Source organism: Neopelma chrysocephalum, unplaced genomic scaffold (assembly GCF_003984885.1).
Source record: "Neopelma chrysocephalum unplaced genomic scaffold, ASM398488v2 Primary Assembly neopelma1_268, whole genome shotgun sequence".
In the NCBI taxonomy this organism is placed as follows: Eukaryota; Metazoa; Chordata; class Aves; order Passeriformes; family Pipridae; genus Neopelma; species Neopelma chrysocephalum.
Genome location: NW_020897930.1, coordinates 57,104 through 84,999, shown reverse-complemented (window position 1 = coordinate 84,999; position 27,896 = coordinate 57,104). Strand labels below are relative to the sequence as shown.

The window sequence follows — 27,896 nt, the reverse complement described above, 5'->3', positions numbered from 1 at the left end:
CCCCGGCCCCGCGCGGCCGCTCCGTGCGGCGGGGCTGCGGCGCCGCCCGCGGTGCCGGCGGGGCCTGGCGGCGGGGCCGCTTTTTGGCTGCCGCTTCTCCTTTAAGAAAAAAAAAACCGCCCCGTCGGGCGGCGGGTGAAAGTCGGTGACAAAATGGCGGTCGGCGCAGGGGGGCGGGGCCCGGACCGCGCGCCCCGCCCACTTCCGTCCCGGCGCGGCGCACGCGCGGGGCCTGCCGGGAGCTGTAGTTCCGCGTGGGGCGGGGGAGGCACCGCCTCCCGGTAGCGTTGCACCTTCCCGGTTCCGATTCCCGGTTCCCGTCACCTGCCGCGAACGGCCCCTGGGCAGCACCCCCGGGACCGGCTCCGCGGCAGGACCCGGCCCTGTGTTCTGCAAAGCCTGTGTTCCTCCCCAGAGGAACCCCGTGATGCGGTTCTGCGTCCCGGTCCCCGCTCTGTGCCCGGTGCCGGGAGCGGGGCCCCGGTTCAAGCAGCCTCAGTGTCCAGGTGTGCCCTGGGACCTGGAGCGCTCCCTCGTGTGCGCCCTTGATCTCCCGGGCCGGGAGCCGCGCGTGGGGTTGTGCAGGGGGTTGTGCCGTGGTTCCTCGGGAGCGGGGGGCTTGGCCGACCTTACCCACATTTTACACATCTGACTCACATTCTAGGACGGGAGAACAAAGGGTGACATTCCCACGCCAGGAAATACAGCTTTCATCCCAGTTCTTGAAAATATTGGCTAAATTGGCTGGATTTCTCTTCATTCCTCCACACGGGTCACCAGGGATCCCCATCCCTGATCTAAATCCCTGCTGCCACAGCGCTGCCGTGACCCCCGCACGCCGTCCTGGACAGGAGCGTGGCAGGTATCCCAGCCCGTTCCTGCTGTGCCAGGGCGAATGGAGGGGGAACGACACCCCCTTAGGCTGCGGCTGGAAGAGCCGAGCCCAGCACGGGGCTGGGCATGGGAAGATCCTCTGCTTCCACGTCCACTGTTCATCCCAGGGGAAGGAAACTGGGAAGGAAAGAGTGCCCCTCTGGGAAAGGCGCCCCATCGCGGCAGCAGAAGGAGGTGCTCCTCATCCTCTCTCTGGAGGCAGCAAAAATCACCCGGGTTCGAAGAGCCCGAGGCGTTTAGCTGGTAAATCCTGTTTGCTGAACTGGTTCCCACCAGCGAGGAGGGCTCCGGCCGCCCCGCGCTTCCCTCTGCTCCCGGGTTTCAAGTCCTGAGCTCTGTTTTGTGTTCCTAGAAGACAAAAGTGTGTCCAGCTCTCCCTTCCTCGGTTCCTCTAATAAACCACGTCGCCGTGGAGAACCTGTTCCTCTGAGCAAGACACCGACCCCAGGGAAGGGGGGGAACCTGTGAAAGTTAAAGCGAAGCTCAGGGTACTTGCATGGGGATTCCTCCTGTCCCTGCCAGACCCAGGCAAGAGGCTCAGCACAAAGCTTCCCCACAGCCGCTGACCTGGGCCGGGTCTTGCTTTCTGTCAGCCCAATACCAACCTCTTCTTGTCATTGTCACGACTGATTTCCCCTCCGCAGACAAGGCTGGGTTTGCTTAATTCTGGTTGAGCCACTGCAGGGGGGCAGAGCTCTGGCCAGGGAACAGCTCAGCCTTTTGCCTCTGAGGGGCTTGTAAGGGGCAGTTTTATAATGAGGAGTTACAGCGCCAGCTCCTCGTGTGCCCTCGGGCTCACAAGTCCCCAGCGGGGAGAGTAAATCACTGAGCAGGCTAAAAATAGCCCCAAACCTTCCGCAGGCAGGAAGGTTCTGGTGCGTGCAGGGAGGGATGTGCCTGACGCAAGGCTGAGCGATACCAGCAGTGCCCCGGCTTGTCTCTGGGTGGCTCTCAGGATTCCTGTCCTGAAACACGTCCCGGTGAATGTCCCGCGGGGCTTTCCCCGAGGTGCTACCGGGCTGGATGGCCCTGCTGCGAGCAGGGAACAAAAGCGCCGTCACCCATGTGGTAATTAACGTGTCAGTAATTCAGTGAACCTCGCCGAGGCAGCTCGAGGGGCTCGAGCCCGGCCCGGCTGAGGGTGCAGGCGGGCTCAGCAGAGCCTGGGAGCGGGGCCGTGGTGGTGTCAGCCCGGCCCGTGGGAGCGCTGGTGCCTCGGGGGCCCCGGATGCTGCGGTTCCGTGCTCACACGGGAGTCGTGGCCCCACCGAGAGGATGCGCTTGGCCACAGAGCCTTTGCTCCCGAGGTTTTTCTGGCACCCTTGAACAGCCGGGGAGATGAACTAAGGAGGAGCCAGGCCAGGGCACGGTGAAGCTTTGCTGGTAATCAAGGGGCTGGAGGTGTTATCCATCACCTACAGGGCGGTGCCTCCTCCAAACAACCAAACAAGAGCCCAAAGGACACACCAAGCCACGTGCACATCCCCTGCACCCACCTCTGGCATTAACCCCCCCTCCCAGCCACGCTGGGGGGGCAGAGGCACTGAGAGGGGATGACAGACCAGCCCCCCAGGTTATGAACCAGTCCCTTGGAGCTGTTCCCACATCCACTGGCCACTCCCAGGGGATTTCTCTGCCAAAAGGGCTCTTACCTGGAAATCCAAGATGAGGCTCCAGAAGCGTTCCCCAAAAGGCAATGCTCTGTCACACCGTCACAAATCCATTCCCATCCAGCACAGGGATGCCATTCCTCGGCACATGTGGCCAGTGGCTTCTGGAAAAGTCCTGGCTCTGCAGGACACCCACACTCCGGCTCCCAGAGCATCCCAGTTTATACCCAGAGCTCCTCGGACAACTCGCTGGCCAGTTTCTTCCTCCTGCAGCCCCGGCCCGGGACTGTTTATGGCTCCCCGTGCCCCAGCTCTGCCCCGTCACACGTGGTGTGAGGCGCAGAGCCCACAAAGGGAAACCCTGAGCGACACAACCCGGCACCGGAACCGAGCGCCCGCGCAGCCCCGAGCGCCAGCTCACCTCTCTGCGGGTGCTGCCCTGGCCCCTGGGCCCCTGTGCCAGGGCAGGATGGAGGATTTGGGTAAGCTGGGCCGCTCCAGAGGCGGTCCTGCAGCCAGGCTTGGTGTGGGGCCGTGCCTTCAGCGCCTGGGGGGAGCCTTGTCCTTCCTCTCCCCCAGGGCCAGGTGGGGATGCTCTAAGGGGGCAGCGATGGGGGCAGCAATGGGGCCACGCTCCCTGCAGTGCCTCCCCCATCCCAGGGGGCTGATGGGGTGGTCGAGCAAGAACTTGGCCAAAAATGGAGCGAACTTGAGAGCAGGAAATGGGCTGTGGCAGCGCTGCAATCCCGGGACTGCAGCGCAACTTCTGGGGGTGCTGGGAGCCGGCCCTGGCCTGGGGCGGGGAACTAGCTGTGCCATGGTGGGGGGGAGGGGCGTTCCCTGTTTCCTGATGTGAGGGATGGCCGAGGTGGTGAGACAGAATTGGGAAGAATGAGCTCTCGGCCCTTCCTGGGGGAAGCAGCGCTCCGGATGCATGGAACCCACCGAGGCGGAGCCCTCCCCTTCCAGGGCTCGTGCTGGACGAAGTGAAGGGCTGGCGGATGTTCCTTGGCAGGCCAGGGATGGTGTGCAGGGGCAGGACCCTTTGCCAGCAGTGCCCATGCTCCAGGAAGGCTGCAGGAAGTGGCGGGCACATCCTGCACTGGGGATGGGGATCTGGGTGCCTTCGGGGCGCTGGCACCTGCCCGGCAGAACCTGCTGGGATGCTCCTTTTGTTCTTGGGATTTTGGAAGTGGTACAAGACCTCCCAAGGGGGTGGCAGCAGGGTGGGCAGCTAAGGGGGGGTCTCTCTGTACAGATGCTTTGCTGGCAGAACTGGAGCAGAGCTCCCTCCAGGCCTCCAAGGACCCTGTGTGGCAGGGACCGAGCTCCTGCCAGGATCCACCTGCCCCCTGTGGCTCTGAGCCTTCTGCCTCGGCAGCCCCAAAGGTACAGAGGCCTCAGCACAGACCCCCTCAGCTTGTGATGGAGCTGCCAGGGGAGCTTGGCTGCAAGGGTTTGTCCTCCTAGGTGCAGCTGCTGCCTCAGGCTCAGTCTCTGGGAAAGGATTTGGAGACAGTGTACAGGTAAAAATGGCCAGAGGAGGGCAAAGCCATCTGGGGGTGCCCACTCATTGCTGGGATGTGCCACCTGGGGTCACCTCAATGCCCGAAAAATAGGTCCTTCTGCAAGGTGGGGCAGGTTGTGTCCTGCATCCCTGCTGGGATGAGGCCTGGGCTACGTGTTCCCTGCAGTGGTCTCTAGGAAAGGGCTGTGTTGGTGGGGCTGGAGGGGTCTCAGTCCTGGAAGAAGTGGAAACCTCAGCACCACCCCCCCTGTGCCGTGTCCAGCAGCCCCACCCCGGTCCCACAGCCCCCACCCACGGCGGCCGCCCAGCAGCTGGATGAGCTCCTGGCCGACCTGGGCCACATGCAGAGCAAGGTGAGCTCGGCCCTGGGGAAAGGGGGTTGGGGGCCTGACCTTCACCCAGCCCTCACCGTCCTGCTCCCCGGCAGCTGTCGGGGCAGGGAGCCGGGGTGCCCACGGAGCCCTCCCTGGATAACATGCTGGGCAGCCTGACCCGGGACCTGCAGGAGCTGGGCATCACGGCCGCCCCCGCGGGGGTCTGCGCTGGCTGCCGCAAGCCCATCGCCGGCAAGGTGAGCCCTCCGCCGCCGCCCCGGCACCCCCCTCCCCTCAGCATCCCCCCGGAGCCGCCCTCAGCCTCCCCCCCACCTCCTCACAGGTGCTCACAGCCCTGGGCAAAACCTGGCACCCTGAGCACTTCACCTGTGCCCGCTGCGGGCAGGGGCTGGACAGCCAGCCCTTCTTCGAGCAGGGCGGGCGGGCGTTCTGCGAGGAGGACTATCACCAGGCCTTCTCCCCCCGCTGCGCCTACTGCGCCGGCACCATCCGCGAGGTAAATCCCCCCCTGTGTTCCCACACCACCCCCCGCCACCACCGGCCGCCTCACCTCACCCCTTCCTGCAGAAAGTCCTCACGGCCTTGGACCAGACCTGGCACCCCGAGCATTTCTTCTGCGCCCACTGTGGGAAGGTCTTCGGGGACGAGGGTATGTCCCAGGGGACAGGTGTGGCAGGCCTGCCCCTGCCCCAGCTAGCCCCTGCCCTTGCACCTACCGCTCTGACATCCCTCCATGGTCTTTGCCTTGCCTCCTACCCTGGGCAAGGGTGCCCATCCTGATCCCCTCTTTGCAGGGTTCCTGGAGCGGAACGGGAAGCCCTACTGCCGCCAGGACTTCCTGGCCATGTTCACCCCCAAATGCCAGGGCTGCGAGCGCCCGGTCACGGACAATTACCTGTCGGCCCTGCAGGGCGTGTGGCACCCCGAGTGCTTCGTGTGCACGGTGAGTGGGCGGTGGGGTGGCAGGGCCGTGCCCGTTCCTGGGGGCCATGCCAGCCTTTCCCGGTCTCCTTCCCCCCAGGAATGCCTGAGCGGCTTCTCAGGCGGCTCCTTCTTTGAGCTGGAGGGTCGGCCCTACTGCGAGCTGCACTTCCACCTGCGGCAGGGCACCATCTGCCACGGCTGCGGCCACCCCGTCACCGGGCGCTGCATCACGGCCGCGGGGCGCAAGTACCACCCCGAGCACTTCGTCTGCACCTACTGCCTGGGCCGGCTGCAGAAAGGCACCTTCCGCGAGTGGGGAGACAAGATGTACTGCCAGGCCTGCCACGACAAGCTCTTCCTCTGACCCCCCCAGCCTGGCTGCCCCCAAACTCCTCCTCTGATCCCCAGCCTGCATGTTCCCAAACAAACTCTTCCTCTGACCCCCAGCCTGGGGGCCTTTAAACTCCTCCTCTGACCCCCAGCTTGGTGTCCCCAAACTCCTCCTCTGATCCCCAGCCTGAGTGCCCCCAAACTCCTCCTCTGACCTCCAGCCTGGGTGTTCCCAAACAAACTCCTCCTCTAACCCCCAGCCTGTGTGTCCCCAGCATGGTCCCTAACTTGTCCCTGCTGAGCCCAACATGCCTCCTATTGTCCCACCCATCCAACTCTCCCCAGCCTTGGTGGTGCCAGACATCCCAGGCACCATTCCTTGCCAGCATTCCCACAAGGCATTCCTGGCATCGTCCCTGCCAAGCCGCACATCCCGGGCATTGCCCCCTGGACCTGAAGCAATAAAACACCCGGTCCTGCCTTTGCTCTGCTCACTGGTGGCTTTGGGGACAAAGGTGCAAGGCAGGGTGGGGGGGCTGGGAAGTGTCACCCTCAGATAAGAAAGGGTTTGTCACACAGCAGCACCTTTGGGAGTCCTGGAAAAGGCCCTTGGTCCCAACAGCAAAGCCAGAAACACCCAAGAGTGCAGCCAGGGGGGGCAGGCACACCGACACACTTTAAAAACTTTATTTATATAAAAAAATCATTTTGTTTTCAAAGCGTTACAAGAGTGTGCACAGGAATCAGACAAGGAACGGCTTGGTGCTTCCCCCTCCTCCCCTCCTTAGCCCCCCTCCCCAGCGGGGCCGAGGAGGAGAGGAGGGGGATGCTGTCTTTTTGGTTCATTTAGAATTAAAAATTAAAAAAGGAATTAGTGTTTTACATATTTAAAGGAAAAGAGAAGAGTTAGACCCCAGAACAAAACCCAACCGAGCTGAGGTGGGGCTGGAAGCAGGGAGGGCCCAGCTGGTGCTGGGGGGGGGATCTGGGGCAGGAGCAAGGCACCAGCTCTGCCCCTGCCACCTCCCCACATCCCTCCTGGGGGGAGCCCTGGGCTGGGAGGGCTCCTGCTCCAGTTTGCAGCCTCCTACAGAGACTTCCAGTTGCACAGGGAGCAGCAGGGCCCCCCAGAAGATCACAGCACGTCAATGTGCCCCAGCACCACAGCCAAGAGGAGGAGGAGGAGCACATCCCAGCTCCCGTGGCAGCCCAGGCTCCCCAGGCCTGGATGGCAATGCCCTGAACCCTCTCAGCGAGGGCAGGGGGGGCTGGGTTCCCCCCAGAAACAGGCTCCCAGCCCCACTGCAGACAGGGAAGGCTCCCAGTGGGGAAGTGAGGAGTTCAGCCCTGCTGGAAGCCCAGGAAACTCCCCTTCCCCAGGGAAGCAGCCAGACAGTACGATTCAAACAGCTATTTCACAGTGGCAAAAGAAAGGCACGTGTCAAGAGAAAGTCGGGGGGGGCAGCGCCGTGGGGGTCCTGGCTCCAGCCGCCCGGCACGGCACACCCCAAGCCCTCTCCCCAAATTCCCACCAAATCTCCCTCCGCAGGGACCCCTCGCCTCCGCCCCAGGAGGCCTGTCCCTCGCCCCAGCACTGACCCTCTTCCCCACATAAGGATCCTCCTCACACAGGCACCGGGTGGGAGCCGGGGCCCCCCATCCAGACCCCTCCGCAGGATCCAGAGCCACATCCCCCTTCCCACGCCCCCAAAGCCTCATCTAGAGCAAAGCAAGAAAAGTTATTGCTGGCTGTCCTTCCTCTCGCCCTCCCCCCCAACGGCTCCAGCCCCTGGACCCTGGTCCTGCAGCCCCCAGGGAGGAGGGATGTCTGTGCTGTCCCTGGTTGAAGAGTGATCCCGCACAAAAAAAAAAAAATACATCCTATAGGCAACGAAACCAAACCAAAAACAAGGCGGCGGCAAGTGAGGTCCCAGTCCCTGTCCCTGCGGACGCCTTGCAGCAGGGGGAAGGCGTGGGAGAGAAGGCAGCTCCTGGTCAAGGCAGAGATCCGAGTCCTTGTGCAGCATCCACGCCGGCTGATCCGGCAGAGTCAGGCAGGAAGAGGTTTTACCCCTCAGGAGGAAGGAGGTGGTGGTGGAGGACGGGAGGAGGAGCTCTCAGTCGTAGTGGTGTCCCAGGACGGGGAGGTGCAGAGTGGCCCCAGGCTGCCCTGGGGAGCCGGCCCAGGCCTTTGGCTGGATGGTTGGCACAAGGAGTCCAGCAAAAATTCCAACAGTAAGACAAGGTAAAAGTCGGTCCATTCCACCATGAAGAGTTATATATTTATATATATAATATATTATCAACCCAAATGGAGCAGAGGTGGGCAGGCCAGCTAGATCTTCTGCTGTGGAGAGAGAGGGAGAGGCGTTAGCAGGGCTGGGGCAGGAGCAGGCGGCGGAGGCGGCACCACAACAGCAGCGATCGATCGGAGCAGGATTTGGCTGGCCAAGCACCCCTAACAGCACAGCAGGATCTGTCACCACTGTCAGATTGGGCAGGACACCGCGGGACATACCGACACGGGGGAAAGCACAGCAGCTTCTTCCTCCGCCTCCTCTACCTCAGGCTGGGGCTCCTGCCCCTCCTCCTCCTGCTGCAGACACACGGGGGTTAGTAGGGACGAGGGGGTGGGGGGTGTTAGTTGTGGGAGCCCAGCTCTCCCCTCCTCCTGCCAGCCAGGACAGTGATATGGCATCTCCTGCACCCCTCCCTCGTCAGGGACAGCTGCTCACCATCAGCGGCGTTGCCTTCACCGGCTCCATCTCTCCCAGGTCACCGGATCGCTCCAGTGTCCTGCTGTGGTCCCTCTCGTTGAGTGTGGAATAGTTGTCTGGAGCAGGAGAGGGGACAGTCAGCTGTGTCACCTCCAGGGAGGGCTGCCCCATCCCCACAGCAGATGTGAGCTCTGCCCCCCTCCCTGCACACTGAGGGGGCGAGAGGCCCCCCATTCCAGTCCCTCTCCTACCTGGTCCCATGTTGCTCATCTGGATCTCCTCCCGGGAGGATTTCTTATCTACAAGCACGAGAGAGCAGGTCAGGGACAGTTCCTGAGCCGTGGAGGAACTGCCACCAGCCCCAGCTGGGGGAGCCCAGGTGCAGCTGCAGCCACAGCTCTGTGACTCAAGGACACTACAGGCCCTACCAGTGACAACCCCAAGAAGCCACCTAAAGCCCAAACTGAGGGCCCTGATGGCCAGGAAAGCCAGCTAAGGCCCAAACTGATGGTGATGGCCCTGTGTGAGCAGCTGTGGCTGCCAGGGAAGCCTGGGCTGAGAGCAAGGAGGGGACAAAGGCCAGCTGCCCTGGGTACCCACACGGTGGGGGGATGATGGTGGGCACAGGTGCTGAAGGCAGGCACGCACCTGTTTTTTGGTTCCTGTCGATGAGAGGCAAGGTGCTGTCATCAAATGAGTTGCCTCCCTGGGTCCGAGAGGCGTTGCTCAGGTTCACCTATAGCAACAGACAGTGATCAGTCACACCCTGGGCCCAGATGTTCCTTCCCCACTGGCACATCCCACCCCTCCAGTGCCGGGATGGACCCAGGAGCTCTCCCACAACCCTTGAGCAAGGGGCTCAAAGTAACCAAAGGGTGCTCGAGCCCCCACCACATCCCCATTAGACCAAGGGAGCCCTGCCTGGACTGGGGCAGTGCCCAGCGCTCCAGGAAAATGGATAGTCCCTGCTTTCGGGAAAGAAACTGAGCCTAGAAGAACCCTGTTCTTCAGCACTGCCATGACAGCGTTTAGGGTGACAAAATTCCTGCCTGTGGAGCCACATGCTGGTGTGGGACACAGGGTGTGACACTTCAGAGTGTCCTTAGCAGAGCCTTCCTGCTGGCCATCGCCTGAGGAGCGGGACATTCCCCTGAGGCACAGGGGACACCTCTGCGGGTGCCCAGTCCCACCAGCAAGGCCAAGGGCTGCAAACTGGTCCTGCTGAGCTCCAGGAACACCCTTCTCCCTGCTGCAGGACCCTACTGACTACCCCAGCCACCACAGGGCACCCCCACACCTGGAAATCTGACTTCTTCCAGCCTTCCTTCTCGAGGGGCTTCCGCAGCTCCTTGTAGCCCCAGACTGTCTGCAAGACGAGGGCGGCTGCTCGGACTTCTCTCTCTGAGCGGTTCCTGGGAAGAGGGGAAGGAAGAGACATTTGGAACAGTCACAGCCCCGGGGAGGCTGCTGGGGAAGCCCCTCTCCACCCCTTGGCATCACCCTTTGAGCAGTGCCTACCCAGATTTGTTGATCAGCACCAGCTTCTCAATCCCCTGCGTTTCCCGCAGCTTCTTGGCGGCCTCGAGGTTGTCCACAATCACCTCGTTGATGGTGTTGAGGATGGACACCACTGTGTCCTCAGAGAGGTTTTTGGCAGGGGTCTGCTGGCCTCCAGGCAGGTTCTTCACTAGGTTGGGGATGGCATGCTTGCCTGGGAACGGGAAAGAGCTGGGCATGAGCAAGAAAGAACAGGACTGCTGGGAAAACCAGCGCGGAAGGTGACAGGCGGCCCATTTGCTCCCTCTCCGCGGAGCTCTCGAGAGGAGCAGCGGGCAGAGGCTGGGCTGATCTGTGCCCACACGCTCCCTCAGCAGGGCAGGACGCTCCTGCCCGGCCCGGGGTGGGTGTGCAGAGCGCGCCGTGCTCACCGATCAGCTCCTTGTTCCGCAGGTCCACGGCCAGGTTGCGCAGGGCGCCGGACGCCGCCTTCACCACGCGCTCGCTGTCGTGGCTCAGCAGGTCGGCGATGGCAGAGAGCCCCTTCTCCTGGCGCAGCGCCGAGCGGATGTACCGGCCGTACTGTGGGGCAGGGACAGCACCCCCGCGTCACCCGGGGCTGGGGACACCACTGCCAGCCCTGCCAACCCCCCTCGCCGCGGGCACGAGGGGCCTGCTGCACCCACAGAGCCCACTCCCACCACAGGGCCCCCCCACGGGACAGGCCAGACTTCCCAGAGGGTCTCTGCGCACACACACCAAGGTAATGCAGGTTATTATCTTCATTCCCTGCCCCCAGGAGGGCACAGGCAGCTGGCAGTGAGCACAGAGCCCTTCACAGCCTGTGCACACCTGGACTGTGCTGTGGGATGGTGGCTCCTGGGGCCACGCAGGAAGGGAACAGCCTGGAATGGCATCCACAGTCCCACTGCCCCCACCACGGGCGGTACCCCCGGGTCCCCGGGCCCCTTCCCTGGACACAGGCAGCTCCAGGGGCACTCACCGTCCAGCTGCCAGCACACAGGTTCTGGATGGCTCCTGCTGAAGCCTCCAGGATGGCCGGAGTCTTGCTCTCCTTCAGCAGGGAGATGTATATCCGCACCACTTCTGGCTGGAAGAGGAGCTCATAGCCTGCCAGGAGAACATGGGTGGGAAGAGCTTAACCCAGGGATCCACCAGCACCTGACTCATCCAAGGCAGCACTGCTGGGTAGACGAGGCTGGAAGCTTCTACCCAGGCTCCCTGGAGGCAGGATACCTGGCACAGAGGGGCTGCCCCAGGGTACCAGATCCGGGATCAGGGACACCACAGCTGCCACCCACAGCACCCAACACACCACTGCAGCTCCAGAGGGAGAAACTTGGGAAGCACCCCAAGCTGTGCCCACCAACACCCCTCACCCTCAGGGACTGAGGGCCCAGGCCCCCAGCACGCAGGCAAGGGTCAGGCCTTCGAGCATCAACTCTTTTCCACGGCAACATGCCCAGGAGTGACTTGTAAAGCAGCATTAAGGCTGCAGTTCGTAGGTGCAAGGCCGGGTTTTCCATCTTGTCCTCCCCTGCCGTGAGGGATGGCCCCAAAGTCGGAGCAGGTGCCTCCTCAGGCTTCTACCAGAGATGGGAGCTGACTCTTCCCACAGCTCAGGTCAGCCTAAGGAGCCACCACTGCCATGTATCTGAGCTGCTCACAAGCTCAGGCCTGCTCTAAGTTTCCTTTGGTTCCTCTGGCTCAACTCTTTGTAGCCCCAGGAGCAGCAGGGTCCTCCTGGGAACCACAGGGTGCTTTAGGGGCAGGAGGAGCTGAACTCAAGCCCTGGGCTAGTGCTCACTGTTTGGCCTGTGATTCACTGGCAGCAGGATGCTTGTCCCCAGAGGTTATTTTGGAATGACCCTTCCTCACGCTCATGCTGGAGAACATTAAAGGGAGAGATTTTGGCTTTAAATCCTGCCTGCTCTTCATACCCAGGAGAGAAGAGTGGGCAAGAGGGCCACTGTGCTGGGAGTCTGAGACCATCACAGAGGGCTGTGTCACTCTGCTGTCCCTCAGCCCCTGGGGCAATAGTTCCCTCTGAAGCCTGTCCTGAGCCAGCACTGACCTCCTCTATGCACGAGCATCCTCCCAACTGCTGGCAGAGCTCGTAGTTTTAACAAGCCTTTGGGCAGCCAGGAACATTCCTGCTCCAAGACCAACCTCTGCCCGTTGGAGAGGCTCGCTGGGGGAAAAGCTGCCCCAACACCCAAGGCCAATCATCCAAGGAACACACCTTTGGCTGGAGTTGTTCTTTTGGGAAAATCCACTGTGTCGGCACCAGGGTCTTCTGGGAGCTTTTTACCTTCAAAGGGCAAGTAGAGAGGCGTGAGATTCCTCTCTCCCCACCCACCTCAGCCCACCAGCTCTTTGCCACTTGCAGGAACAAGCCCAGAGGCTGAAGCCAAGCGACCAGCACGTCCCAGGAGGGGACACTGGGGGCATTAGCCACACTGCAGGCAGAATGTGCCCAGCAGGGGAAGGGGGGGGGAGGACAAAGAGAGCTGGAGAAAGCACCCAATCAAACCATGGAAAAAAGTAAAACCAAGAGCGCACTCACCTCTGGAGAACCACTCGTCTATTGGTGAGAGAAGGACAGGAGAGAGGGGAGGCAGGAGGAGAGAGGTGCCGACAGCATCATGGGGCAGATCATTTGGCAAGAAAGCGAAGGGAAGGGGAAGGGGCAACACAGGAGAAAAGGGAAGGCGTGGAGTTAGTGGACACGTAGCCATCACCATCCCACCACCACAGACACCCAGCACAGCTTGTGCCAAACGCTTTGGGCAAGCCAAGCAGCAGCTCCCAGAGCCAGGGACCACTGCAACTCCAGAGAAAGCTGCAGCTCAGGCTCTACACGAGATGCCCAAGTAGGAGCACAGAGACCCCAGGCCACCCTCCAGACGTGCTGCAGCAGGGCTGTCTCTATCCCCTCCCTCCCTGCTGCTGCTGGCCCACAAACCTTTGCCCTTCTTGGCACCGAAGCAGCTGGCGGCGTGGGGCCCGGCGTTGTTGGCAGGGACCAGGGGAGTCTCCTGGTAGCGCTCAGCGTGGGGGATCTCCCGGTGCACTTGGTAGGACAAGTTTCTCAGCAGGCACACGCAGTTCTCCACCAGCTGGGGGGGGGAACCAGAGTGTCTGACTGGGAGCAGCACCCCAAGTCTCTGAGTGAGGGCTCAGCACCTGGCACCCAGGAGGATGTGCAGCTTCATCCCAGACGGATGAAGCACACCCCACCCCAAAGCTGGCACGACCAGTGCTGCAGGCACGGGCTCATACCCTGTGGGCCAAAAACCTCTCTGCCATAAGCACAAAAGGGCCAAGGAAAATTCAAGCCAGCACCTCATCCAGGTAGATCAAAGAGCCCTGAGCCAGGGGACAGTGGTTTGGGGGTGAGTGACAAGCAGACCCCTGCTGGGGGGCCAACATTCCTATCCCAAACTGCAGGGTGAGTGCCAGACTAGTCCAACAGTGCCACATACACCCCACACAGACTCTCCCTTCCCCGACACCAGCCCCACTGTGGTACCTTGCTGTCCGAGTCCTTCTGGCCGATCTCGGACTGCACGATGTAGATCAGGGCGTCCACCAGCCCGTCACATTCCCGCAGCTTCCGACGGGCCTCGCTCCGCTCCGAGCTCACGTTCCTGGCAGGCAGGAGAGAACCATCATGGCAGGGACAGCTGAGGGCAGGAGAGGGGCAGCCCACACCCCACAGAGCTCAAGAGAGAAAAAGCCTCTTGTAGCTCCCCTCAGTGAGGGAAACTGCTCCAAAATCAAGGTCTGCATCACCAGCAGCCATCTCCACAGAGCTCCAAGAGCTCTGGCAGTCCCAAAAACAGCCAGGAAGGAGTGTTGCAGCCCGGACCCAGGCCGGGGCTCTCCCATACCTAAGGCAGCCAGCAGTGTTGGTGAGCACCGACTCCCACTCGATGTGGCGGGGTTTGGAGTCCTCGTTGGGCTCCCGCTCCCAGCCGGAGCGGGGAATGACCACCTCGTCGGTCAGAGCGTGCAGCGCGTGATCCACGATGGCCATCTTGATGGAGTCGTGCGAGGACAGGTTCCACAGCGTCCCTGCAACGCCGCAAGCGCAAGGTGAGCGCTCGGACCCCGACCACAGACCTCGCCCGTGGCACCACCAGCCCCGTCCCGCCCCGCCCGGAGCCGTCACCTGTGATGACCTCCGTGAGGTCCATGTCGTGGGCCTTCCGCAGCAGGCGCACCAGCGCGGGCACGCCGTCGCAGTTCTTGATGGCGATCTTGTTGTCCTGGTCCTTGCCGAAGGAGATGTTCTTGAGGGCCCCGCAGGCGCCGTAGTGCACCTCCTTCTTGGGGTGGTCCAGCAGCCCCACCAGCACGGGGATGCCCTTGAGCCGGCGCACCTCCGTCTTCACCTTGTCGTTGCGGTAGCACAGGTGCTGCAGGTAGGCGGCCGCGTTGGACTTGACGGCGTCCAGCCGGAAGCTCAGCATGGCGATCACCTCCGGCAGCTCCGGCTGGCGCCAGTTCCCCGGGGCTGGAGCTCCCTTCCGCAGGCTGTCCAGGCTGGCCAGGCTGCCCCGCTCGTGCTGGGCCAGTGGGGCCCAGTAGTACCGGTCCGGGGCCACGTCGTCCACCAGCATGTCTTCATAGCTCCTACGAGAGAGGGCGGCGGGCGTCAGCACATGCCCAGACCTTGCTGGAGCTCCTTGTAAGCTCCTCGCTTATCCCCCCTGACAGCCTTGAAGGATTTGTTCCTGCATCTATTCACGCCAATCCTCTGGAATTAGATCTGTTCCTCAGAATAAGTTCTGCCCCTTCAGACCGTAATTCCTTCTCGTTTCATCAACTAAGCTGTCCAGTTCTCACATTTTCACATTTTCCCAGCTTTTCAACCTACTTTGCAGATTCTGTTTTTACACGTAGGCCCTAAATCAATCATTTTTCCATCAGCTGGTTAGTGGTGGATTTACTTCTGTTTCCCACCAAGTTTTCCATCTTATCTTCTACGGTCAGGGGCAGAAGGAATTGTTCACAGCCAGACCTTCAGGTCTGATCAAGGACGGAAAGAGGAGGAAGAAATTTCCAGCCCTTTTCATCACCTTTTCCTCCAACCCACTAGAAGGGATGAAGCTGGATCCTGGTCTGATGCCTGTGGAAGCAGGAGCCAGCCCCGGGGCACAGGCAGGAGCCAGCCCTGGAGGCAAAGTGTGCTACTGCCTGAGGGACAGGCACCAAGAGACACCTGGGCTCCAGGGATCAACCTTGTGGCTCCTGGCATGGGCCCAGGGAAGAGCCATGGTCCCATACCCCCACTCTGGCCAGGAGCAGCTCCCCCTCAGACTGGCAGTGCTGGGAATGAGCCCCAGCAAGCACATGGAAGCTCAAAGTGCAACTACTGCCCCCCATGCCGAAGTGACACTGAACACCCCATGACACACACCTCACAAAATCCCAGATTCTCCCCTATTTCTGCAGTCACTGCCAATATAATCCTTCCCCCACCCAGGCAGAGGAATCCAGTGATTTCCAACGGAAGGAGATGGGAGGCGACGACTCTCGCCCCTGCTGCGCCAGGGCACTGAGGACACTCAGATAAGACCCAAGGAGAGGTTTCCACCCTCCAGCTCACACCTGCCCCAGGGGCTGTTCAGCATCTTCCTGAGCTCCCAGACCAGGCACAGGCAGGGAAAGGTCTGACATGATGGGTGGCAGGTCCTGCTCCCGCCACCACTTCCCTACCTACAGCCTGTGGTACAGAACTTGCCAAAGCCACCAGACACAGCCACGTGCCAGTGCTGCCAGCAAGCCACTGACACTTGCCAGCATGGCTGGCAGCCGATCCCGCTCCCTTTCCAAGACTAACTCCCTGAATGGAAGCCCCTGTCCCACCGTGAGTGTCTCAGTGCCCCTCCAGGCAAGATGGGGCTGTCAGGGAGGGGAAGCACCCCCCTTCTCTCCTCCCTTGCAGAGAGGGAGCTCTGGGAAGAGCCCCAGGGCAGGGACCTGTGCTCTCTGTGGCCGATGGCAGCCAGCACTCGCTGCATCCCTGGGCTCAGGGCACTCCTTCGGCTCCCGAGTTCCTGGGCAGCTGCCTCCCCGAAGGAAGTCATTAACAGCCAGGCCCCTGCTCAAGACAAACATCTCTGAGGCAGGGGGGACGCTGCTCTCCCTGTTCCCATTCCAGCAAGCTGGGCAGAGAGTGCGGATGGTAACTGAGAAGGTGGGGGACAAGCCAAGCTCAACAGTGCCTGGATTCCACAGATTGCTGTGATCTTTATCTGCCTGCCCAGGGGCCCACCAACCCATCCTTCATACTCTGCACTGCCCCTGCAGGACAAGCTGACATCCCCAACAGGGCTGTCCTTGGAAGTGGAACCTTCTTGCTCTGTTGGACCCAGGTTCCCAAGTCTCCCACCTGACTGCAGCTCCTGCACTTGGCTCCTGTAACTCCCCTCCTCCAGGACCTGGAGGGGCAGGAGCACAGACACCTTTCAGCCCAGCAAAGAGGGCTCATGGTCTCAAAGGCCACACAGGGAGGGGTGGGTGCTGGGTGGGGCACAGCCCAAGGAAGGTTCGCAGGCCAGAGCCTCTGTTGAACACACCCGTGTAACCCCTCCTGCCCAAGGTCCTCACTGAGGGACGTGACGGCCATGTGCCCAAAACTGCCAGAGCTGGCCTCTCCCAGGCTGCCCGAGAAGGCAGAAGCCTGGAGCAGCCCTGCCTGCCCTCCTCCAGCCGGCACAAGCTGCACAAAGCGAGGCAGCCGGGGAAACCCATCTGGGTGAGCAACCGCCCCGACTGGTTCGGCGCAGCCCCGCAGCACTTGTGCTGGCACCAGCCACAAGGACAGACAAAGCTGCTCCTTCAGCAGCCAGGAGCCGCCGTGGATTCACAGTGCCCAGCTCGGGCAGATCTCCACAGGGGATGGCCAGAGCCTCCTCTCCCCCAGGTTGCCTCGTTTATGTCCCAGGAGCCTGCGCTGAGCCTTACTTGCCTGGCTGGGCCCACCCTGGGGCACTCAGGAGGTGTGCATCCATCCCAGCTTGCCGAGATCATCCCCTCCCCATCTCCAGGAGCCTGGCTCAGCCCCTTGCTCCATTCCTACCTCCCCACCCCTGGAGCCATCCCACAGCGCCTGCCCAAACCCTGCCTGACAGCCCGGCCGGGAGCAGAGAAGGGAGCAGCGCTTGTGTAGGAGACAGCTCACACAGGAGACCAGTGGAGAGGAGTCACGGCCTCGGGCAGGTGACATTCCCGGGTGCCTGGCAGGGTCGGAAGGACCACCAGGACCCTGCTCCAGCCCCCAAGGGCAGCACAGCACAGCAGGGCAGGTGCTCTGCAGCCAGGCTGGGGGAGCCACCATCGCCACAGACACACACGAGGGGAGAAACTGCTGCTGCTGCCAAACAGGTTGAGCAGCTTCTCCCGCCCTGCCCTGCAGCAGGGTCGGGCTGTGCAGGAACCAGGAACGCTCCTGGGGCACCGTGGGGCTGAGCCCTGCTTCACCCCAGCCTGGGCTCAGCTCCCCTCCCTGAGGCTGCCCTTGGCTCGGGGAGAGCAGGATCACAGGGCTGCTGCAACCTGCACAGCAGGGTGATGATACAGTGGGATACTCCGGGCTGGAGTGCAGACAGACCAGCCAGGTGGCACAGAGGGAAGGGCCCGGAGCTACATCCAGCTGCCCAGTGGAACTCCTCGCTGCGGGACGACCGGCTCAATTAGCACCCGGGTTTAACCACCAATTAAGCAGACAATTAGAAGCGGATGCAAGTTTTCTCCCGCGTGAGCCGCCTGTGACTCAGCTCATGGTGCTGTGTCCACCACCCTCCCTTCTCCAAGGACCCCCAGCAGCCCAGAGCCTCCTGCTCCACGTACCTGAGCCGCCGCCGAGCATCCGAGGGGGTGCCCGCCCTCCTGGCCGTGCCGTAGTCGGACATGAGCCCGTAGTCCACATCCTCAAAGCCCACGCTGCGCTGGTCGTCCTCCAGGCCGTACGGCTCGGGGTGGAAATGGTTGAGGTCCATGTTGCTGCCCCCGACGCGCACCTGGGGCTGGGGGCCGTAGATGTCCTGGCGGCTGGGGGCGCGGTAGGTGTCCATGGAGGGACGGTAGCGCTCGTCAATGCGGGTGACGCGGGACAGGCTGCCGTAGCTGTGGTCGCTGCCCGGGTAGCCATCCTCGTAGGGGCGGCCGTAGCCGTCGGGGTAGTGGTAGTTGCGAGGGAGGGTGGCCGTGCCCGCCTGGCTCAGGTAGCTGCCGGGGCCCCCGTTGCCGTTCTTGCGGAAGTTCCTGTCCATGGTCTGGACGTAGTTGCTGGTGACGGGGGAGGTTTCCAAAGGGAGCCCATCGGGCCCCACGGGCACCTGCTGCACTGTCCGGGTGGTCACGGTCTTCACCACTTTCTTCACCTGGAGGGGGTGACACGCGTGCAGGACACAGTCCCATAAGGAAACTCGCCGCAGCCCTGCATCCCCGGATTCCCCTGCCACCCCAGCACTTCGCTTCAGGCACGTTTCTCCCGCCGTTTCAGCTCGTGGCACAGCAGGCTGGCAGACACCACGGCTGCAGCGCCCCAGCCATCAGGGTCCCCAACCATGCCCTGTCCCGCCACGCTCTCCCCAGGCCTGTACCGTGGTCTCCGTACGCCGGGTTGTCCCATCATCTGACGTCTCCACAGACACGACTGACATGGCCCCTTCCGGGTCTTCCTCCATGGTGTACGTCTCCTCCACAATCTGGCCCGGGTCCTGCATCCTGGGGATTGTGCTGTACAAGAGGTGGCTGTGGTCCTGAGGGGAGAAAGCGACAGGCAGGGAGGCCCCATCACCAACCTGGACCTCCCTGGAGTCCGCTGGACAAGAGATCTCCCTCCTCACAGGGAGCTCCGATATCCTCTTGGAAGGAGGTACCAGCAACCCCACGCCTGAAGCCCCTTCAAGCCAGGGTGGCCACACTGGAAGCACAAACCGCCCTCTTCCAGTTGGAACAGGGACACTGGAGCCCTGTCCTGCACCCTCCCCCAGCAAGCAGGCTGCCCACAGCCAGAAGGCCAAGCTCCCCTTACCTGTGGCCCGTTCAGCTTCAGATCTGAATACTTCTGCCTTTCCAGGTCAGCATCGCCCAAGAAACGTCCGTTCTGAAACACAGCAGGCCCATTACCAGACTGACCTCCCACATATCCATCCCTGCTTCCCTTCTGGGCTCCAAGCAGCCCATCTCCTGCACCTCACAGACACACCCACCACGTACCCTACAGGAGGGGAACACGCTCCTCGGGGGTCTGTGCCACGTGCAGCAAACCACCCCCATGCCAGCCCAGGGAAGAGTGAGAGAACACGCCACTCAGCTCCCTCCAGACATGCCTCCAGCTCTCCCACGATGCCCATACGCTCCCGACGGAATGGCCATGACACTTCCCTGCTCCCCAGCAGGGCCCTGGACACCTTCCACATGTTCTGATGCAGGAGCCAGCACTGACACCCCAGAGGGAACCACGCGGGCGCTCGGCGGCCGATCACAGGGTGCTGCTGTTTGACACTTGCACTCCTCGTCCTCTGCCCACCCTGCCCTGCCCCGCACGGCTCTCCTGGCACCACCACCTTCCACAGCCGGAAAGACACCTGCCTCCTGCACAACACCACACACCAGCCCTCTGAGCACCCCTCTCCAAGACTGAGCCTGAGAAAGTGAGAACAGGAGACACCTCAAGCCAAGGCAGATGAAACCACATTTCTAGCCCTGTAGGGATGATTTCTCCCAGCCCTAGTTCGGCTGTGTGGGGACAGACCGAGACTCCAGGGCCTCGCCCATCATCACACAGAGGGAGACACACACGTTCCCCTGCAGCAAACCCCAGCCTCTGCATCTCGGCCGCCCTCCAAGCAGCCGAGCGGGATGGGGAGCAGAGATGCCCAGGAACTGAGCACAGCCAACCTCTGACCTTCACAAAACCAGACCAGAGCCCGCCTGGCATCAAAACCCTCCAGGCTGGCTGGCACCTCCTCCCCCGAAGGCTCTGGCTGCCGAGGAAGGTTGGCACACCCCCAGATCGACTCCGGTACACCAGTGTCACAGGACCAGCCGAGCCTTCCTCCACCTCCCGTATCCAGGGAGGGCCAAAGGCAGGACTGACGCGGCCGGGGGCTCCAGGAGCCTCTGCACCCCGCTCTGGCGAGGGGGTGTTTTACCTGGTGCCGCCGGGTGAGCGTGCCGTTGGCCAAGCCCGGGCCAGCGTCCTGTGGGGAGACCCGGACTCGCTCCAGCTGGGCTGAGACATGGCGCCGTTCCTCCTCCAGGGCCCGGGTCAGCTTCTCGAACTGTGCCTCCTGCTCCTTGACAGAGGCAAGGATGCTGGCGGTCGACTCCACTTCCGAGTCGTCCATGGGTGACGGGTGCCCGGGGCAGGCAGGGCGGGGGGCGCGGGGACGCACGAGCGGAGGCGGCTTGGAGTCAAGGTGAGGGGAGGAAAAGTGACCCAGAAGGGGCAGGAGCCCCTCTCTTCACTGCACGTGATTTGGGGGAGGAAAGGAGGAGAGAGAAGAGCGGTCAGAAGAGGCTGATTTAGTTAAGACAGATTCTCAGAACAAGGGAAAAGTAAAAAAAAAATCTTATGGCATTAACACCCACTCCCACCCATCACCAGAGAGCTGGCAAGAGGGTCCTGGAGCAGCACAGCCCCGGGCAGGACTCAGATGCAAAGTGCCCCAGCATTTAAGCTTGGGAAAGTGGCACTGTGGGGACAGAAGGTCCTCCCCAGCACACCAAACAGCTGGGGCTGAGCTGGGTTTGGAAGAGCTGCTGTGGGCTGAGGGGTTCTCTCTTCCCACAAGGGTCCTCCTCAGGCCGCAGGAAAAGCTCAGGGGCAAGGAAAAGCTGCAAGCACAGTGCAGGAGGGGAGGGGAGGGCATATCCCTGGGGCAGGGAAGGGGACACTCCCGGAGAATGAGAAGTGACCCACATCCCACTGCTTCCTTCAGGGAAGGGCGGAGGGAGAGGGCTGTGTCACTTATCTGTTCCCTCCTCCCTGGTGTGATAAATGGTGGGGAGACAGCCCTGGCTCCACAGCTCCTTCCTTACGCAGGAAAGGGGATGAAATGGGACGGGATCCCCCTAAAGGGGACCCCATGAGCCCCCGTGACTGCTGCCAAAACTCACCACCCTCCAGGCTGCAGCCCCCCAAGGGGTCCTGAGCCCACAGACCTAGGGATGGGCATTGGCCTGGACCCCTCCAACACCCCCTCCCAAAGGAGAACAGCAAGTGAGCCACAATCAACATTTTGGTAGAGAAAGGCAATATTCTTCCATACAGACCTGTCAGAGGAGGAAGTTCAGGTTTGATTGGCAAAGGCACGGGACAGCCAGATCTAGACGCAGAGAGTCATGGGAGAAACAGCCCAGCCACCACAGTGAGGAAGCAGGAGGGAAGAGAGCTCTGCAGAGACAGCGGGAGCAGGTCAAAAATCACACGTGGGAACCCCAAACAGAAGGTAGGGCGGGCACAGAACCGGGAAAGGGGCGCCTCTCTCCCACCCCCTCCCCTGGGAGGGATGGAGCAGTGTCTGGGATGGCCGGCAGGGTGGCAAACGCTGCACTGCTCCCACAGCTCCATGGAGACCCCGGCACCTCCGACTGTTGCCGGCGGCGGGAGGAAGGGCAGAGGCGGAGAGGAGCGGCCGGGGCTCGGCCCTCCGCCCCCCCCCCGCGCAGCACGGCCGAGTCCCTGCAAGCCCGAGAGGTTTTCCCAAACCCGCCGCAGTCATGGCAGGCGTGTGGGGACTCGCTCCAGCCAGGCAGCCAGCACTGAGGCTGCTTTCCCACGGTCTCCAGCATCGGCTCTGCCCACTCCCCGGTGCCACCCTGCTGAGATCTCCCGCCGGCAGCATCCCCTTCTCCCGCCCGCCCCTTGCAGCCCCTCGCCCCTCCAGAGCCCGCCTGCAGCACATGCTGGTGCACAGCAGCTCACAACAGGCCTTTTTTTGGTCTTTTGAACCATTTGCCACCCTATCTCAAAGTGCATCCGGATCAAACCCTTCCTGAAATGCCCTCCCCACTCCTCCTGTGGCTCTGCCTCCCAAAGCCTCCCTTGGACACCGGCAGCCCTGGTGGCACCACCACCACCACGGAGCCACACGACACAGAGCAGATGTTTTCCAAGTGCTTTGGAAGGCACATGCAGCACGTTCCACCATCTGGCTGCCGCCACCCTCTCATCTGCCTTCATCAGTAACAAATCTATAGATAAAAAATGCCAGCCCCCCGTGGGCTGGGATGCTCTCCGGCCTGTCCACATCCTGGGAAGCACGCAGCTCACTGCCCCGGCTCAGGAGCCCCAGCAAGCTTTTGGAGGCTCCCAGACATGACTCCTGGCTCATGCACGCAGCTTTCCACCCCTCCCACCTTGCAACAGGTACACCCTGAGGCTTTCTCAACAGATCGGCTCCCGAGCCTTGTATGGAAATGCAGGGATGGCTCTGACCCTTCAAGCTCACCTGCCCCGCGGATTCGTGGGATTCTCCAAAGGAGAGGCTTGGTGCTTCCCAAAACAGCGCTGACACAGCTCTCACCCCCGAGTCAAACACTCCCCATCTCTGGTGGGCTCCCCCCTCACTTCCAGCAGGGACACAGATCCTCTGTATTCAGGGGCTCCTGGATGTCCCTGCCACAGAGACCAACTGCCGGGAGGCTGCTGCAGCTCCCCAGGCCCTCTCCCCAAGGAAGTGGAGCAGCTCCTTGCCACATCCCAGTCTTCTCCAGCAGGACAAGGGATGGTCCTACCACCCAGACACCCTACACAACTGCAGCATCCAAAACCCCAGCCAGAAGCCCCACTGGCTTGTTGGGATTCATTTCAGAGAGCAGCGAGCCCTTTATAAGAGAGGAACAACCCCCTATGAAGGAGGGATTCTCCCCAGCGTAGCCTTGCCCAGGCTGCTGTGCTTCCCAGCCTGCCCTCAACTGTCCCAACAGAGAAGAGGCAGATTTTTGGGGTGCAGGAGGACAGAGGCAGCACCCTGACTTCCAGGAGAGACTTTGCTGAGCCACTGCTCTTGTGAACAGGCTCACACTCGTTTGTGAGCAGCAAGCGTGGACCAGTGGGGTCTGGCTGTGTGGGGGAGCACGGAGAGGAGGGACGGGATCCCCAGCAGAGCCCTGTGGCTGCCAGGAAGGGCCCTCACAGCCAGCAAGGCCTCCCCAGCCCCGGGTCCCCACCTCTGCACGTTCCCTGGGAACAGGGCTGGGAAACGTGGACACTAACAATGAAACTCGCAGGGCTGTTCAGGCCCCAGATAAGGGGCCGGAGCAGGCGCGAGGCTGTTTCCTTCCCGTCCCTTCCACAGGGAGTAAACACTGCAGCAGCGGAAGGAACGGGACAGGTCCCGCACCCTCCACCTCTCCTGTCCCCTTGCACAAACACCCCTCCAGCCCTGGCAGGAGGAGGTGTGGGGCCACCAGGTCCCAGCAGAAGGGTTTAGGGAGAGCAGGCAGACGAGGGGCTTTTGGGGGCAGGTCTCCGTCCCATGGGGGCAGCCGAAGCAGGGCTGGCTGTGCTCCCAGGCCAGGTGAGCCCACGGCTGACATGGACCAGCAGATGCTCAGGAGGGGCCACCCGAGGGTCTCCCAGCAGGATCAGGTTGTGTTAAGCAGAGGGGCAACAACTCTTGAGTGTCTGGGGCTGCCCTGCCTACACGGTTGTCACTCCTGCCCTGAGCACTGGGCACAGCTCCACGACGGGCAAGAGGTGCCAGCGGAACAGGGTCTCTCCCAGCTTTCCTCTGCCACCAGGGCATGCCACCTCCCTCATTCCAGCCACTGCCTTCATCGATCTGGGATTAAAGACATAATTACAGAGAGGCAGTGCCAGGCCCAGAGAGGTCAGCGAGCGCTGTCCCCGCAGACACAGCCAGCGCCGTCCCGGCTGGCACACAAACCCCAAACTCAGCCCTACACCCGCCCAGCTGTGAGGGTTCTACCCCACCTCCCTGCCAGTGGCTCACAGGCCAGCATCCAGGGACAGGGGCTCCCTGGGCACAGTACAGCCCCTCGCCACGTCCCGATGCCAGTTTGGGGCACTGGCTGGCCATCTCTGCAGCAGGACAGGGAGGGCAGGAAGGGGAGAGCCTCAGCCAGGCAGCCAGCGAGCTGCTCGTGACAGTGCAAAGCCAAGTACGCCGGAACCCGCAAGGGTGAAATTCCAGGGATCGCTTTGCGCCCGTTCCCCCTCCTCCCTCCCCAGTCTCTGAAGATCCAACTACAGAGCATTCTTCCAGAGCCAGACCCTGACCAGCTCTGAGGACGGCTCATGAAAGCCTTTTCATCATGAGAGAGGCACTTGCTGACACACCCGTTACTTAAAAACCCCAGCAAGCCAAAAATATTTCGGCTGGCTCAGTTTAGGGCAAACCAAAAAGCCTAAAGACAAAGCACACCCTGAGCAGCTCCTGCCCCAGGGGCAGAACTCCCCTCTGTCCTCCCCTCTGCAACAAGGGGACCCCAGGGACCAGTGCAGCGACCCAGAAAGCTTCACATCCAAATCCCCTTGGCCTTATCTCCCAACTTCCTGGCATCAACCCCACACTGTGCTGTGCCCAGACGTCCCAAAGCCAGAGCAGGTCTACTGGAGAGATATCACCCCTGTGGAGCCTTGGAAGCAGAGCCTGCTTGTTGGCCAGGAGACAGCTGCCAGCCCACCTGTGGGCACGAAGCTTCCCTCCTCAGAGGGACCCACCCTGATCTTCCTGGCTGGATTAAAAGCTTGATAATACAGGGACAGGCACCCTAAACCCTGAGCCCTCCAGAGCTCTTCCACTGGGGGCAGCTTTGGCATGGGATATTCTTCTAAAACCCCTTGCCCTGGCTTCTCCAGGGGAACTGCCTCCCCACAGAACAAATGTTTTGCCTGGAAAAATAAGTTTCCAGGGCCAAACCACAGACATACCCACCTAGAGTTCACCTGCACCCTCCTCTGCCAGAGGATGGAGTCCAGGCCTTGAAGGCTCCCCACCAGGAGTGCTTCCCTGGAGTCAGCCACAGAAAGATTAACCCCAGGGCCCAGACTGAGCCAGCAGATGGGGAACTGCACTCCACAAGCCAGGGAAAATGGACAAGATCCGACAGATAGGACTCCGGCAGGAGGCTTGACAGGCAGCACCACTGCAGTGTGTGGGTAATGGATCTCCAGCACACAGCCCTCTGCTTGGGTCCTTCCAACAACCTGCTCCAGCCCTGCTCCATGCCCCAAGTCCCCAGAGAGCTGTCACCCAACGCTCCTGGGATCCCCTGGGGCTTAGGTCACGGCCTCAGCACAGAATACTCTGGGCAAAGTTCAACCCAAGCACCTACAAAGCCAGAATCACCTCTGCCACATCAGGCCTGCCCTGGCTCCCTGCTAAGGGACACACCAGGTGCTCACTCCCATCATCCCACTGCCACCAGGGAGGGGGGACAGAGCTGCATCAGCCCTCCCCTCTGCTTTACTGCTTGTTTTTTGTCCCCCAGGCACCTGTTTGGCACGTGGCAAGGTTTGTCACTGCAGCTGGACACCCCTGGCAGCCTCCCATGCTGTGAGGCACAAGCTCCATCAGAGCCAGGATGGACCCAGCCCCTCGCCCAGGCTGGCTGAGCCCCTGTGGGGGCTGCCAGGCTGACAAGGAGGGATGCACTGCCCAAGGAACTTGCTCCTGCTCCAACACAGTCCCCAATACCAACACAAAAAATGGCAACACCACTCCTGTAATTGGCCTTTCCCTCTCAGTCTGAGGGGCTGAGAAGAGCCAGCTGGCTGCCCGCCCTCCAAAAGCTCTCAACACTAGACCCCGTCCTCAAGAGAGAGAGGAAGCAACAAATTCTCCTGGTTCCAGCTGCCAATCACGATGCACTCAGGAAACACAGAGACTCCATCAATAATTCAAGCCTGCAATTGTCCAAGCGCTTGCAGTGCACTTGCCCTGCACAGGCTCACAGCCCTGCTAATTCACCACAGGCTCCTGGTCAGTCTCAATTACCTAAAAAATAAATGAACCGGCAGCATTGGCATCCTTCCCCGCCCCGAGCGCAGGGTCCAGGCTCAAACATCAGCCCTTGGACCTCAGCCTGCCCGAGGCAGCAGGCCCAGGCTCACCCCACCTCACCCACTTCTGTGTCCAGCTCAGAGCACCCACAGTCCCCAGGGCACGGGGGAACCAGGGCGGCTGATGGTGGGCAGTAGATCCCACATTCCTGCGTGGGTGATGAAGAGTTTTGGCTGTTTCTCTCCCACCCACAGAGGCAGGAAGGTGCCCACAGCCCCCTCTGCGGAGCAGTCTGCCCACGAGGGACCCCTACCCAGGCTGACACGCCCTCACTGCCAGGCTGTGCGAGGCACCTTATTCCCACTGTCCAGCCTGCCCTGGCCCTGCCAGACCCCACTCCAGGGGAGAGGTTCCCCCACCTCCTGCCCTGGGCTCCAGCTGCCTCCCTGGCCCCTTGGAGGGCCCTTCCTGTTGTCAGGTCACAGAACACAGGCAGTGGACTTTGGGCAGGCTGGCAGGTGGCCAGCGGCCCTCCCTGGGCAGGAGAGAGCTGCTCCGGCAGCGGGGCAGCGGGTAGGACACCGCCTTGGGCACCTGCCTGCCCTGGAGCAGCCCCACCTTCCTCGGGAGGAGCTGTGCCCCCGGTGCCCGGCCCAGCGGGGGAACACCCAGGAGCGGCCACCGTGGGCAGGGAACGGGCAGGGAGCCGTTCTCCTCCGCCCATCACACCCAACTGGTTGGACTGGCAGCGGGATCGCCACCCGGCCTACCTCACCTGCCACCCCCAGCGCCAGGGACGAAGGCCACGTAGCTGGGATGGGTTGGGAAAGCCTCCCTCCGGAGGGGGGAGTCACCTGGAGATGCAAGCCAGGACGCAGATCGCACCTTATAAGGGAGCAGGCCGGGAGCCAGGGAGCAGGATGAGGAGGGAGCGATAAGGGCAGGGTGGGGCCAGAGGGAGGAAGCAGGAGCACGGGGTCGCTCCCCTGGCAGGGCAGGGGACCAGGATCGCAGATACCGATCGGGGCCACAGGACAGGCCTGGACACAGCCGGCAGTTGTGAAACACGGTGGGCAATCCCCCGGGGAAGGGATCCGTCCCTAGCTGGGCTGAGGTCACCAGGCCTGTGCTGTTGGCCATCCCAGCAGGACAAAGAGCGAGAGGCACAGGATGAGCCACGGAGAGCTGTGATTGTTCTGCTGGTATTCCAGCAATCCTGTGGCGGGGCAGCTGTCCTCCCAGGCACGCCAGGGGCCACTCGCCCCTCTCCAAGGAGCTCTTTCCCTCCTCGTGGGCCTGGGGCAAGAGCTCCAGGCAAGCCGAGAGCTGCTGACTCCCAGCACCGGCTGGACGGAGCAGCCTGCGCCCCGGCAAGGGGAAGGGAGATGAGCTTCCCTCGGCACTTTTGGGGAGGAGAGGACTGCAGGAGGGCAGCCAAACCGCCGGGCTCCAGGCAGAGACTCTGTCCAGCCGCAGCCACAGGGCTGGAGCCTTCCTGCCAGCAACATCCCACTGCAACCCACTGCCCGCGGATGCCCCGGCAGCCCCGCTCCCCTGGGTCCCCCACCCTGGGGACGGCAGCAGGCAGGGTCCCCGCCACCCCTGTGCACCAGCCCCACGGCTCACACCCCGGGGCCCAGGAGATTCACATGTCGGGAGCCCTGCAGCAGCACAAAGGCGGCTCTCTCCTCGCTGTGGGAATTCGCAGCTGAGCGCTCGGCAGGGACAAAGGGATTTCACAGGCACATCCCCAGCCGGCGGCCGGCCTCCCTCCCCCGGCGTCCCTGCTTCCTGTCACAGTAGCACCAGACCTCGGGGGCGCAGCAGCAAACAAACACCCAGCGCCGGATTCTGGGAATGGGGCCAGAGCATTCCCGGGGCAGGCCACGCTCCGGCAGCCAGCGGGCTCCTGCTTCACCCCAGCGGCTCCTGGGCCACGGCGGGGGGGAGGCAGCAGCCCCCCGGCTCTGCTGTCCCAGCCCAAGGGGCAGCAGGTGAACCAGCGGGATCACAGGGCAGCCCCTGGCTCCTTGCTGCACCCAAGGAAC

At 62.2% G+C, this 27,896-nt stretch overlaps 2 protein-coding genes across 9 annotated transcripts; one reads left to right on the top strand and one right to left on the bottom strand.

Moving 5' to 3' along the window:
• The first annotated feature begins 2,973 nt into the window (after nt 1-2,973).
• On the top strand, nt 2,974-6,210 carry LOC113977841 (leupaxin-like). Its single transcript, XM_027704329.1, has 9 exons — nt 2,974-2,986; nt 3,763-3,893; nt 3,975-4,030; nt 4,295-4,385; nt 4,460-4,603; nt 4,690-4,863; nt 4,935-5,016; nt 5,162-5,310; nt 5,389-6,210. Exons 1-9 carry the CDS (start codon nt 2,974-2,976, stop codon nt 5,653-5,655), a joined length of 1,107 nt encoding a protein of 368 aa, XP_027560130.1. The 3' UTR covers nt 5,656-6,210.
• An 82-nt stretch (nt 6,211-6,292) lies between these two features.
• Nucleotides 6,293-27,640, bottom strand: CTNND1 (catenin delta 1). Of its 8 annotated transcripts, none has more exons than XM_027704326.1 (20): nt 21,152-21,483; nt 20,029-20,343; nt 18,906-18,977; nt 18,472-18,630; nt 17,717-18,249; nt 14,031-14,494; nt 13,750-13,933; nt 13,389-13,506; nt 12,822-12,975; nt 12,423-12,440; nt 12,099-12,167; nt 10,839-10,966; nt 10,267-10,417; nt 9,857-10,049; nt 9,636-9,750; nt 8,987-9,074; nt 8,590-8,637; nt 8,357-8,454; nt 8,140-8,217; nt 6,293-7,965 (listed from the first exon to the last, which is right to left on the bottom strand). In XM_027704326.1, exons 2-20 carry the CDS (start codon nt 20,221-20,223, stop codon nt 7,957-7,959), a joined length of 2,874 nt encoding a protein of 957 aa, XP_027560127.1. In that variant the 5' UTR covers nt 20,224-20,343; nt 21,152-21,483; the 3' UTR covers nt 6,293-7,956. The 8 variants fall into 8 exon arrangements, with proteins under 8 accessions (XP_027560127.1, XP_027560125.1, XP_027560129.1 ...); XM_027704324.1 differs by having other exon boundaries at nt 6,293-7,968; nt 21,152-21,482; XM_027704322.1 differs by lacking the exon at nt 6,293-7,965 and adding an exon at nt 27,475-27,640 and having other exon boundaries at nt 7,977-8,217; nt 21,152-21,272.
• Between the last annotated feature and the right edge of the window lie 256 nt (nt 27,641-27,896).

Coding starts and splice junctions, on each gene's coding strand:
- CTNND1 (XM_027704322.1), bottom strand. CDS start 20,223: ATGGACGACTCGGAAGTGGAGTCGACCGCCAGCATCCTTGCCTCTGTC. Junction 18,978..20,028: donor CGCTCACCCGGCGGCACCAG/GTAAAACACCCC, acceptor GCTGTGTTTCAG/AACGGACGTTTCTTGGGCGA. Junction 18,250..18,471: donor CCCGGCGTACGGAGACCACG/GTACAGGCCTGG, acceptor CACCCCCTCCAG/GTGAAGAAAGTGGTGAAGAC.
- LOC113977841 (XM_027704329.1), top strand. Junction 3,894..3,974: donor CTGCCTCGGCAGCCCCAAAG/GTACAGAGGCCT, acceptor TTGTCCTCCTAG/GTGCAGCTGCTGCCTCAGGC. Junction 4,604..4,689: donor GCAAGCCCATCGCCGGCAAG/GTGAGCCCTCCG, acceptor ACCTCCTCACAG/GTGCTCACAGCCCTGGGCAA.